Source organism: Macrobrachium rosenbergii, chromosome 22, assembly GCF_040412425.1.
Source record: "Macrobrachium rosenbergii isolate ZJJX-2024 chromosome 22, ASM4041242v1, whole genome shotgun sequence".
Taxonomy (NCBI): Eukaryota; Metazoa; Arthropoda; class Malacostraca; order Decapoda; family Palaemonidae; genus Macrobrachium; species Macrobrachium rosenbergii.
In genome coordinates this window covers 28,853,507-28,866,626 of record NC_089762.1, presented here as the reverse complement: position 1 = coordinate 28,866,626, position 13,120 = coordinate 28,853,507, and the positions used below count along the sequence as shown (strand labels likewise).

At 34.5% G+C, this 13,120-nt stretch overlaps 1 protein-coding gene across 2 annotated transcripts in view; it reads left to right on the top strand.

Moving 5' to 3' along the window:
• Positions 1-13,120, top strand: part of LOC136850693 (extended synaptotagmin-2-like) — a 56,400-nt gene that overhangs the window by 27,937 nt on the left and 15,343 nt on the right. For both annotated transcript variants that reach the window (XM_067124506.1, XM_067124505.1), the window contains exons 5-6: positions 6,588-6,733; positions 8,646-8,760. In XM_067124506.1, coding sequence (XP_066980607.1) covers positions 6,588-6,733; positions 8,646-8,760 — 261 coding nt within the window. The remainder of the gene's footprint in view (positions 1-6,587; positions 6,734-8,645; positions 8,761-13,120) is intronic.

Below are 13,120 nucleotides of genomic sequence, written 5' to 3'. Positions count from 1 at the left end.
AGGTCGCAGCGTTTGGCCTTTGGCCAAAATGGTATATTGATATTCATTTACCATCTAATTGTACTTTAGTCTTAATGGTTAGATGCCAAGTCCTGTAGCTGGACGCACAGTCGTTTGTAAATTTCGCTCTTGAAGGAAATGAAAAGAAATCATGTATTCATAATATATGTCTGACCCGCCATTACTGGGTTTCCCCCAAAAGCATTTTGTGGAGTTTTCTGTGACCTTAAAGTATTGTGGGCTGGTCTACCCAGGAAATAACCTACGCGGTGTACATTAGTCGTCAAAATAAATTATTTGTACAAAAATATAAACACTAATGCCATTTGGCATGAGTAAATTTTTCATTTGTAATGGTAAGTTACTAGCCATGAACTTTTGTAAAGTTTTATTTTACGAATGGGTTATTTTCAGTGGTGACCACATCCTCAGTTCAAATCTTTATCTTAATATCCAGTATAGAAAATGTAGGTAAAATATAACTGGAACGATTGTAAATATTTGCTCTCTGATATCGGTTGCTGCTTTTGTATATAATAACAGTGCACTTAGAAGTCATCGTTTTATGCAAATCAGTTCCAGTTTAAAGTCAGAGAACCTTTTGAAATAGGGCTTTTTTTTACTGGGTCCCGTTTCCTCACGACTAAATATTTTCTACATCATAAAATAACCTTGCTTCACCTTTGATTTAAACAATCTTAGTGTCCATAGCAAGGCATAATAAAATGAAAGACATTTTGAAATATTCATTGTAGACTAAAAGTGTTAGATGTTTTCAAGAAAAGGGAGAGATGAAATTACTCTGAAACAGTTGGTTGCAAGGTCCTGAAAGTAATGAATGCTTTCACTAAAAGGAAAGAAAGGAAATTAATCTGAAACAGTTGGTTGCAAGAACCTGAAAAGTAATGAATGTTATCATTAAAAGGAAAGAAATGAAATTAATCTGAAACAATTGGTTGCAAGAACCTGAAAAGTAATTAATGTTTTCAATAACAAAAAAATTACTCTGAAAAAGTTGGCTGCAAGAGTCTGAGCCATCAATAAACAGTATTAGTTTCTCTCTCTCTCTCTCTCTCTCTCTCTCTCTCTCTCTCTCTCTCTCTCTCTCTCTCTCTCTCCATCAATCTAAATCCCCAAAGAGATTTATTTTCGGCTTGCATTCCACTGGAATCGCGCCATAATCTCTTCTGAGATTACGTTGGTCGTTGTCGCTCGTAACAAGACGAAAATAAATTTAAGCTTAATATCGGTTTTGAACTAATCAGAATTATACTAATCTGGAACCACATACGTTCTGAATGTAATGAATAAGTCAATCCATGTACATTTGTAAATTCACCTTTACATTCCTATCACGGGCAAGAAATATTAATATTCTAAAGCGGTATATTCTCAGTTACACTAACCCATGCACAGTGTTGAAGTTATTTGGCAGGAAGATGTTCGTGTTACACAAAGATAATGAAAGAAATGAAGAGGATGATTGACAGAATGGCAGATGTAAGGATGAACTCTGATTGAGAAAGAACGCCGGATGATTAAAAGCTTTTGATAAGATTATTGTAAGTTGTAAGTTTATACAAGGAAGAGCGTGTTTTATTTTTCTTACTCATCCGACGGTGTGAAACTTAATAGAAAGTTTGAGAGCAAAGGGAAAAAATCGATTGTCATACGTGTACCTACAGTAGAGAAGGCCTATGGTACATTGTTAGATCTGCTCATACAGTGTTCATAGTATATGTGGAAGGATTGGCTCGTAAAAGTCACGTGACTTCAACCTAGAATATCTGTATTCTGCCTTGAAGCCATGTGACAACCGTGGGGGCTTTCGAACTTTTGAAATGTCTACTCTGGTTCTAACCCAAATGCCCTTCATAATAATGTGACCAAATGGAAAAGATATCAGACTGGATTGAAATTAAAATGAGAAAATAACGATAAGGTGTGTAGTGGGAGTGTCAACTAACCTGCGAGGTACTGATATAGTTTTTGTATTAATATCTTGAGGGCGAAACCTCTTTGAGGATTAACCCGTTGATTCTGTGATTAGGCTGAGGTTTGGGGTAAAACTGCTTCGCTTTGTACCCGGTTTGCTTTGCAGCTTGATAAGAGTGGGGATGATTGTATTCATGTGATAGTCTCGGTCCCAACAAGTAGGTTAATCTGACACTTTTGTTGGCGCAGTTCCCATAGGAGTAGGATAGAGGTGGACATAAAATTCACCTCTCTTAGTCGCTGGAGGAGAAGAAAAAAAAAGTAAGTATACCTTAGTTTAACCAGACCACTGAACTGATTAACAGCTCTCCTAGGGCTGGCCCGAAGGATTAGATTTATTTTTTTTACGTGGCTAAGAACCAATTGGTTACCTAGCAACGGGACCTACAGCTTATTGTGGAATCCGAACCACATTATGGCGAGAAATGAATTTCTATCACCAGAAACAAATTTCTCTTGTTCTTCACTAGCCGCTCGGAGATTCGAACTCGCGACCATCAGAGTGGTAGCTGAGAACGGAACCCGCTCACCCAGCAAAGAACTAATGGAGAACTTGAAGAAAATGTAATGATGATTTTTCTCAAATTTTCTCTTGGCTTTAAATCAAATTATTGAACAGATTTGCTTTGTAATAGTTATATTCACTTTCCCATCTCCTTAATTGCTATACCATGGATTGACATAACGGCGAAACACATAACAAACTACAGCACAGATATAGACTAGAATACATGAGCGGATCGAGTCACATTTAGTAAAGAAGGTCAAGTTCGTTTGGCATAAGCAGTTTCTTTGCAGTATGGAATATGGATTGTATGACAGCTTTAGCAGGAAAGCTGAAGGTTGAAAATAACAAAACAGAGACTTGTAATTGGTTTGGAGGTTAGTACATGTGTAAAAGGTTGGATTACAGCACTTTCTAGAACGTGGATTACAGGACCTAGAGGTGGTTTGATCATGTACATTAGTTTGAAGAGGTTGAGTCGGTCAGATGGTATCTAATTTGGAAACGTAAAAGCTAGAAGAGGGAGACATGAATAGTTTGGGTTATTGCTGTTGCAGGAGAGTACAGGGAAGGTTTTTTGCGTTAGTGACTGTTTCAAAATTGAGAGACCCCATGTCAGTCTCCCAGGTCACAGGGAGAGATGACTGGGCCCATGTCAAGAATTTTTGTTGAGACCTTTAGTAGCCAAAGCAGTGGATTAGGTATCCATTAGTTATTCGAATGGGGTAGTTGCATCCCACATATAAAGGGGTATAGAATCATCAGTTTCATGTCAAGATGGCTTACTTAGAAACAGAAGGGTAACATTGTCTAGGAAAACTGTATGGTATATGTATGTGTATATATATATATATATATATATATATATATATATATATATATATATATACATATATAACATTAATATATATATATATATTTATATATCATATATATATCTACGAACATTAATCTTGAAATATGTTTATGAAATATATGTTTATATAATTGTATACGTATATGTGTATATACGTATGCAAATATATATATATACATATATATCCAAGGTAGAGCGAATTGGATATTAAATATTTGTAGCTTAATGTTTGTGTGTGTGTATAATATATATATATATATATATATATATATATATATATATATATATATATATATATATATATATATATATATATATATATACAGTATATATACATACATATACACGCATACATTTATGTATGTGTTTATATATGTATCTAACCTTGTTACTTGCATTTTCAGTGTTTAATATCCAGTTGGGAAAAACAAAGCATCATCACCTTCCGTGGTAGGATCTGAACCCACGCATGTGAGATTCCCGAGAGGTTACTCCTACGCCCTGTATTTCGAAATCAGACATAAGTCTAGTTCACGTCTCGCATACACGTATCTGTTAAATTCAGATTGAAATTTATTAGAACTGACTGGACTGTTCTGTACCAACGTGCCATAGTGTTTAAGCGTAATTGATTTGTAGGCCGAAATGTAAATGCAGAGTCTGTTTTGTCATTTTTACATATTTAAACGTGTTCTATAGTCAAATGACCTCTTATCTTGTTTTTCTCAAAAATCTGCCCCAGTTTGTGGCATTTCTCTCTCTCTCTCTCTCTCTCTCTCTCTCTCTCTCTCTCTCTCTCTCTCTCTCTCTCTCTCTCTCTCTCTCTCTCTCATATATATATATATATATATATATATATATATATATATATATATATATATATATATATATGTATATATATATAAATATGTACATTATATATATATATATATATATATATATATATATATATATATATATATATATATATGTAGAGTGTGTGTATTTATATGTATGTATATTTGTGTGTGTTTAGGTATATATATACTGTATACATGTAGGCCTATATATATATATATATATATATATATATATATATATATATATATAGAGAGAGAGAGAGAGAGAGAGAGAGAGAGAGAGAGAGAGAGAGAGAGAGAGAGAGAGAGAGAGAGAGAGAGAGAGAATATGAAAGTTTACCTGTATCAGTCAGTCAATCAGTAAGTTTAAATACTGTATATGTACGTCTATACGTATTCATATATGTTTGTATACATGTATGTATGTATAAATGTCAATTTCAACTAGGCCTCAGTTCTGACCTGCCACAACAGTCTTTTTATCCCTGGAAAATCGATGGAGAGTTCTTTTCTTCCTCAAGAGTCACGACAAGCGGAATGAAGTGTTGAATTTTCCTGGATTAGATGCCTCGGTCTCGCGTACTATTTACAGTTAGGTTTATTGAATACTGTGGACTCTGAATCTTTTTCATTCCATTTTCCATTTTCATTATCAGTGGACATATTAGTGACTTGAACGTTTTGTAAAGTGGTCAAGGAATATTTGCTAGGTTAAATAGTTGGGACAGTTGCGAAGACTCGATAATGTAAAAGGGAAGGAGTGAAAGTTTCGATCGTAAATAATTTGAGTCGTAAACAGACTTCATTTATACTAAAGAACATGGCAATTCAATGTTACTTGTGTGAGGAAATTATGCTGCTAAGATTCGGGATAGAAAAAGACCAGTTTTGTGGATTGTTACGTGTGCCATTATTTTTTAATTGCAATGGATTTAAACTTATTCCGGGTAATGTTTGTCTTCGCCAAATCTGGAGTTTATTAATGAATAGAGGACAGTGTTGATCGCAAAAGTATAGGCAAAATGTTGGTGAATCCACTGACACTGTGGCATTGTTGCTGCGTTAGCTTGTTTAATAATGTTGTTGTGACTAGAAATATGAATCGAAACGATGTGGTATTTTTTATGTTAACGATATTTTGAGGTGAAAACAGCTGTCACTTTCAGTTGAGTTAAATGTAGAAGTGGGGAAGGTTTCTGATATTCTGATGACAGACTTTCAAGAATTTCAGGTATGGAAATATTGTGTGTATGAGTATATCTGCAGGTTTCCGTTAATATTCTACGAAGGGATCCCCGTAAGGGGGTATTGCCATCATTGCACCTCACGCGGTGCACTGTAGGCATTCCTTAAGGTTCTTTGCAGAGTCCCCTCGGCCCCTAGCTGCAACCCCTATCATTCCCTTTATTGTACCTCTGTTCATATTTTCTTCCATCTTACTTTCCACCCTCTCCTAACAATCGATTCATAGTGCAACTGCGAGGTTCTCTTAAGTTACACCTTTAAAACCTTTTTGTTCTCAATTTCCTTCTCAGCACTGAGTGACCTCATAGGTCCCAGCGCTTGGCCTTTGGCCCAAATTTTATATTTCATTCCATTCTATATTGGGACTATCTTTTTTTAGAGATTGCTTTTGGTTAGGGGGGGAAAGAAAGGATGCTAAACTTCTGTTGAACCATTTGGACAATCACACACTGATCTCTTACTTAATACATGTTCAAACCAATCTTAAGGATTTTATACCAGTTATATGTGATCTCAATTTTGTTCCATGTAATCACTGAAATATCAGAACATATAAAAATTCATTCACGAGGTTAAGTGAAAGAGCTGTAAATTTAGTCTGTTTAAAGAGAAAGTCTGTAATCTGCAAGCTTAAAAGTTTCTGGCGTTCCAGAGAAAATTTCCTCTGTCCAATAGTGACATAAAGAAATGGTTTTACAGCTTACATGGTAAATCTGGATTTTAGTGGAAAGGACAAAAGTGACTTTCTACTTCGTCGTGATTTTCCATCAATGGGAGATTTGGTTTTTGTTTATTGTGTTGATATCATTGCTGATAAGGAGTAAAAAGTCGCCTGTATTCAGCAGGGGTACAGAAATCAACCGGAGAGGAATGAGGGAAATCACAAGAACTATTTTTTTTTTTTTAAGAATTTCCTGTTTCTTTTTTATTTTTATGGTGATATAATTTTTTATAATTTTCAATCTCATTTTCATTTACATTGCGATCTAATTTTTAAAGTAATTTTCCGTTTCATTTTGATTTATACTGCAGTCTTAAGTAATATTGGTACACATAAAATAGGCCGATTACCCAAGCGTTGGCGGAGGTATGTTCTCTCGTAGTGCTGTTTTGTTATTGTTTTAATTATTATTTTATAATTTTACAGGTCCAAGCGGATATCCAGCTTGAACTGAAGGACTTTGTGGGTCATCAGCCTTTTGTGGGGACACTGGTCGTGCACATGGACAAACCTCCAATCATAAACCCAAGATTTAAGAAGATGGCCAGTTCTATCGAAGCCTTCAAACCTATGTAAGAATCTCTCTCTCTCTCTCTCTCTCTCTCTCTCTCTCTCTCTCTCTCTCTCTCTCTCTCTCTCTCTCTCTCTCTCCTTTATCATCTTATATGAATTAACGAAAAATCATTTGGGTGGCGTAGTTTTACCATGATTATTTTCTATCTGTGATTTTCATTTTTATCCTTAGGCATTTCTTAAGGTTCTTTGCAACGTCCCTTCATTCCTATTACAGTACCTCCGTTCATATTTTCTTTCTTCCATCTTACTTTCCACCCTCTCCTAACAATTGTTTCAATAGTGCAACTGCGAAGTTTTTTCTCGTGTTACACCTTGCAAACCTTCTTAATCTCAGTTTCCCCTTCATCGCTGAATGACCTCATAGGTCCCAGCGCTTGGCCTTTGGCTTAAATTTTATATTCCAATTCTAGTTTATTTCCTTAGATTAAAGTAATATGGGAACAGTGAAAGGTTTTAGTGGTTTTCGTATGGCAGTTGCAGGCACTTGATTAAGGTCCCTCATTTAGCTGTTTTGGCAAATTGACTGGAGTACCTGGTGTGGCCATCCTTAGCTGATAAATGATTTAATGTGTCACATTTAGTTGCCCTACACTTGGTTGTGGCAATGTGACCATTGTTCTTAAACCTAGTGCTGTTAAATAAACTTTGGGTGCCACCTCCTCTGAGGAGAAGGGTAATTTGTTTTATATATGTATATATTATATGTACATATATATATATATATGTATGTATATATGTATGTATATATATATATATATATATATGTATGTATGTATGTATATATGTATGTGTGTGTGTGTGTGTGAACATTTATACTGGTTCATGTATGTTGTATGTATGTTTATATAAGTATGTGTGGAACTTTATACTGGTTGCCCTTGGTATGTTTAATAAATAATTGCCTAATAATGATTAATAATAATAATAATAATAATAATATAATAATAATAAATAATGCCGGGTATTCTTATCTCTTGACAAAAACATCCACAAGTGCATGACTTTATCATATCTTGTTGAAGTATTGTAATAGTTTATCTTGATCATTGCAGCTCTTCTAATGCCTTTTTACCTTGGTACCTTGAAACGGGTTTAAACACAGCATCTAATAATGATTCATAGCTTCCGATCTAGTATCGCGCTTGACATTCTGTCATACCCTTTGTTTTTTCCAAATCTTGTCTCGCTTCGGACCGGAATCTAAGATTAAATATTTTGTCAAAGTGCCTTATCTTTCAGAATCAGCTTTCAATAACAGTAGATGAGAATGTGTCTCATTTGTAATCATAGTTAAAAGTGTTAATTCAGTAAAATCCGTTGGGGGTGGGGGTGAGTTCCGTCAGTGCACCTCATGCGCGGTGGACTGTAGGCATTACTTACGGTTCTTTGCAACGTCCCTTCTGCCCGTAGCTACAACCCATTTCATTCCTTTTACTGTACCTCCATTCCTGTTCTCTTTCTTCCACCTTACTTTCCACCCTCTTCTAACAATTGTTTCATAGTGCAACTGCGAGGTTTTCCTCCTGTTACACCTTTGTAACCTTTTACTCTCAATTTTCCTTTCAGCTCTGAATGACCTCATAGGTCCCAGCGCTTGCCTTCGGCCTAAATTGTTTATTCTATCTTGCTAATTCAGTAAAACGTTTTAATCACCAGCCGGATAGTTAATCCTTATAAAATAGAAATCTAGTTCTTTATATGGTAGAGTAGATTTTTCTTTTTATATATCCAAGCCATTAAGTTTCTCTCTCATTTGATGTGTACTCAAGCCATAAAGATGATTTTGATCTCAAATATATTTTCCTAGTGGTTTTCAACTATTAACATGGAATTCCTTTCTGTTTGGAGTTCTCCTTCTTTTTTCCCGCTCTGAAAAAAGGTTGTTTTTCTTTCTCCTTTTCCTTGTAGCAAGAAAGCCCTCCTGGACTACGTCCAAAATTCAGTCAAGGGTAACTTCCCTTTTACCGTCCAGCTGGCTCCAGATGTTGCTGGAAATCTCATCGAAAACCTGAACAATCCTCAGGTAAGAAAAGATATGCTTATGAATCGTGTAAATGTCGTCACCGGATTTCTGCTGTGATTTTGATCAGTATTTCAATGATTTCATACGTAATTCTTGCAGATATGTATTCGTATTTTTCATTGTACAGTGCTATATGTGTGTCTGTTTGCCCATACTAGGTCAGAATGGGCTCTTACATAGTCTGTTTGTCTTTGATAGGTGAAAATAGCTTCTTACGTAGTCTTTCTTTAATAGGTCAAAATAGCTTCTTACATAGTCTGTCTTTAGTAGATCAAAATAGTTTCTTACATAGTCTGTCTTTAGTGGTTTAAAATAGCTTCTTACATAGTCTGGTTGTCTTTGATAGGAGAAAATAGCCTCTTACATGGCCTGTTTGTCTTTAGTAGGTCAAAATAGCCTCTTACATAGTCTTTTTATCTTTAATAGGTCAAAGTAGCTTCATACGTAGTCTGTTTATCTTTGATAGAACAAAATAGCCACTTGCATAGTCTGTTTGTCCTTGCTAGGTCAAGAGAACCTCTTACATAGTCTGTCTTTGATGAGTCAAAATAGACACTTACGTAGTCTGTCCTTACTAGGTCAAGATAGCCTCTTAGTAGAAACCTGGAAATCAAAATGAGCTAATAAATTGTAGTTAGCAATCCTAACTTTGCATAAGATAGAATATGAAGTGCTGACGGTCGACATTGTTATTTTATCCTTTTCTTAACCCTGCTTTTCTTTTTCTGGCTCTCCTTTCTTTGTGTATAATACAGTATTTGTTTGCATGCAAAGTACATTGAGAATGAGATCCATCTGAGCAGAAAGAGCAAATGTTGACAAACGTATCTGGGTTCTTGTACGTCTGAGGGATTATTTCAAACACACCTGTGTATTAAAACGAAAGTTCCTACAAACCGCGAGGAAAAATCATTAAGTTATCGGTTAAAGGAAACAGAAAGATGCGAGTTTCAAAAGGGTTCTTGAGTTACGTTTCCAGGGAGGCAGTAATAGAATGACGGTGATGAGAGCATTAGATTAATCTCAGTATGTACACAGCATCCATGTGTTTTTGGGGTTGGGAGGATAAGGAGTGATGTAGGTAAACCAGTATATTTTGAATTACAACATTCCTTTAGGCACATTGTCAGTATTCAAGGTTGACGTTATAATTTTGGTTTGACGTTGCTTTCAGCAAGGGCACTTTAACTATGGCTCGGCAAGTATAGTTTACTAGCTAGGTATGGAAAAAAAAATGATAAATACATGATTTTTAGTGCTGAGCAGATGTGATTACATTTAAATCAGAATTTAAATGCCCTCTCTGTCTCTCTTGAGTTGCTAATCTCTCTGGAGCCTTCAAGAGAGCGTGCTCCCACACATATATGCATATATAAACATACATATATATTATATATATTATATATATATATACATATATATATTATATATATATACATATATATATATACATATATATATATGTATGTATGTATTGTCACAAAGTGATCAAGCACCTGGTTATTACACAAATAATACCAAAAGTAACCTCACTTCGACGATCAGATACTTGAAACCTCATAACAAAATATTAAGACTGAATACTCTAAAGGTACAGTGATCCCATAAAACTTAGCACTTGAGAAAATCAATGTATTTTTATCAAGTTATAGGTGAGGTAACAATTAATAAGTTATAAACAGACTAGTGGAAAATGGGTATCACTTCAACAAACACTATAACGGTTTCCCTGGTTCTATTTCACCTAGATATGTCTCAGGTGAACAAACAGATATATCACTTGCCTTGTACGCATTCGTTAATTTCTCTAATTACTAGTGGTCAAAATGAAACGCTGTGCTTTTAAAACTTTAAACAAACAAATATATTTCTAAGTTCAAAAGTTATATGCAGAGTTCACAATCTCAAAAAGATGTACTATTAATTGATAACAGTGTAAGATTTAAGTATTTCTTAATCAAGTTTAATTCACAAAACTTTAATTTATTAAGAAAGCAGTTTGGTTAAGTAAGATTCAAACCATTAACTATCACTCAAGTTTTAAACATATACCTGGTTAATTAAACTCAACACAAATGTTCATCAAAATATTATTGACTGGAATCCATATAAATATTCTCTGAAATCTCAATAATAAGTATGCACTAACAAATTCTAAGTAATCACCAGCACAAAACTTTGTAAGACATAATTATAAAATTAGAGTAATATGATGACACAGACACATAAGAACGAAATATGCAAAAATAGAAATAAACCAACAGCAATTTCACTAAGACAAAAATATGTTTAAAGATTACATCAGTCTTTCAAAAGATTGCCTTCACTTTTAAAAAAGGTTAAACACGTCTTTCTAAGCCTTTCTCAAAGACAGCACTGCCAAGTCATAATGACATACACAATGATATATAATTAGCAGCAAGACACATTAGAACTCACTATAAGAGATATTATTCACCTTTTATCAAAATAATAATTCTCTATCACAATAACAGCACAAAACATATCAAGTAAGAACCTTACCTTCTTCAACAGAAAATAGTAAAATACATTTTCACAATGCTTGCACAATATAAAAAACCTTAGATCACTCTTACAAAATGTTTACACTTCTTTGATGAGTTTAACAAAACTTTTACAAATAAGAGAGCAACCAGTAACCCCTTATACATGAATGGTATGATTGAGAGAGAGAGAGAGAGAGAGACACCCTATTTCCAGCAACCCCTGTGGCTGACTGCCTGACTCTGGTTCAGTACTGCACTTTTATCTTCAAGCCCCCCCCCCCACAGAATACATGACACATAAAGTACATGCATTATACATACAAGTATACATGTACGGTGTACATACATGGAATTCTAAGGCCCAGAAGGAAATATGCCAGAGCTCTTATCTATGATTGACATCATCCGTGTTCACTGAAAACAACTGAGCAAATAAAAGGGAGGTATTTTGGACCCAGTTTTTGGTCGGCTGTCAGTATGTCAACTTCATCCTCCTCTCTGTTCCTCATTCCATTACTCAAGATCATGGAAAAGAATAAGCATAGACACAGCTAATAACCATGGGATAGGCACACATGATAAACAGATAACAGGCATTCTGGCCGAGGCTGTCAACTCATCATGATAAAACAAGAGGGCCTCTGTCTTTCTCCAAACACTTGAGTAAATATAGGAAGCGGGCTAAGCGACAATGGTTCCAAAAAAAACATCTCTTCCTCACTTTACAACACATTAACACTCATTATACAATTTTCATATACTGCACCATATATTAAACAAATGGAAAAAACATATCAAGACATTTTAAGATTACATGATACACGATTTATCTGTAAGAAAAGACATTTTAAAATCATATCATCACAACAAATGACGAATCTGCAAAACATCAAAATTTTCACAGAGACATAATATTTGTAGAATGGTTTTGTATTTTATAACACCTTACAATATATATATATATATATATATATATATATATATATATATATATATATATATATATATATATATATATATATATATATATATATATATATATAATCACAAGGGCATCCAGGAAAAGGAATATGTACATCAAATCTCAATTTCTTATCAAGGCTGAAATTTACGAAACTTAAAAACACATAAAAATATAAAAAGTAAAAAGTATCACTAAAAAGACAAGGACATGACCTTCCTAAACCGAGCTAAAGAGTAATAAAACAAATAAAAAAACAAAGAGGGGTAAGTAAAATTTGAGGTGCAGGCCAGAATACAAACAAACTATTAATTATGCGATAGTTGTGTGAAGGTGGTATGGGTGTTTAAGGAGGGGATGGTAGTTTTTATCGGGATGGACTCAAATGTAGCAAGTTCCTTTCCTTCTTGTGTAGAAGCAGTGATTTTAAACTCTTAATAATTAATGCTGGTCTTGCAACGTAACGTGTACGTGCGTTTGTTGGAAGCTTCGGGTCTGGTCAATCTGTAGCCAACTGAAACTGCATCCCAGATGACAGCGGATTCGAACCTGTAGCAGCCGGTTAGTGCATCTAACGTTAAGTTTCCTGTTCACACTTGGGACAAGTGTATTTATATACGATGTGGGAAGATAGATGCGGAGCCAATCTGTCCTTATACCTACAAAAAGATCTTATTGTTAGAGGGTTTTTTGGGATGAGTTTTAAAATTGACTGCAGCCAACTCTCTGTTCAATAGCTTAATTTACTTGCTTCAAAACTTATTGTTGTAAATGAAAGGAAACTTAGCATAAAAAAAATCAGTTTAGGGACTTTATACACTAATGGAGAGTCATGTAATTTGCAGTGAAAAAATTTCCTGAGTTACCTAGAAAAATACTTTACAAGAAAGCT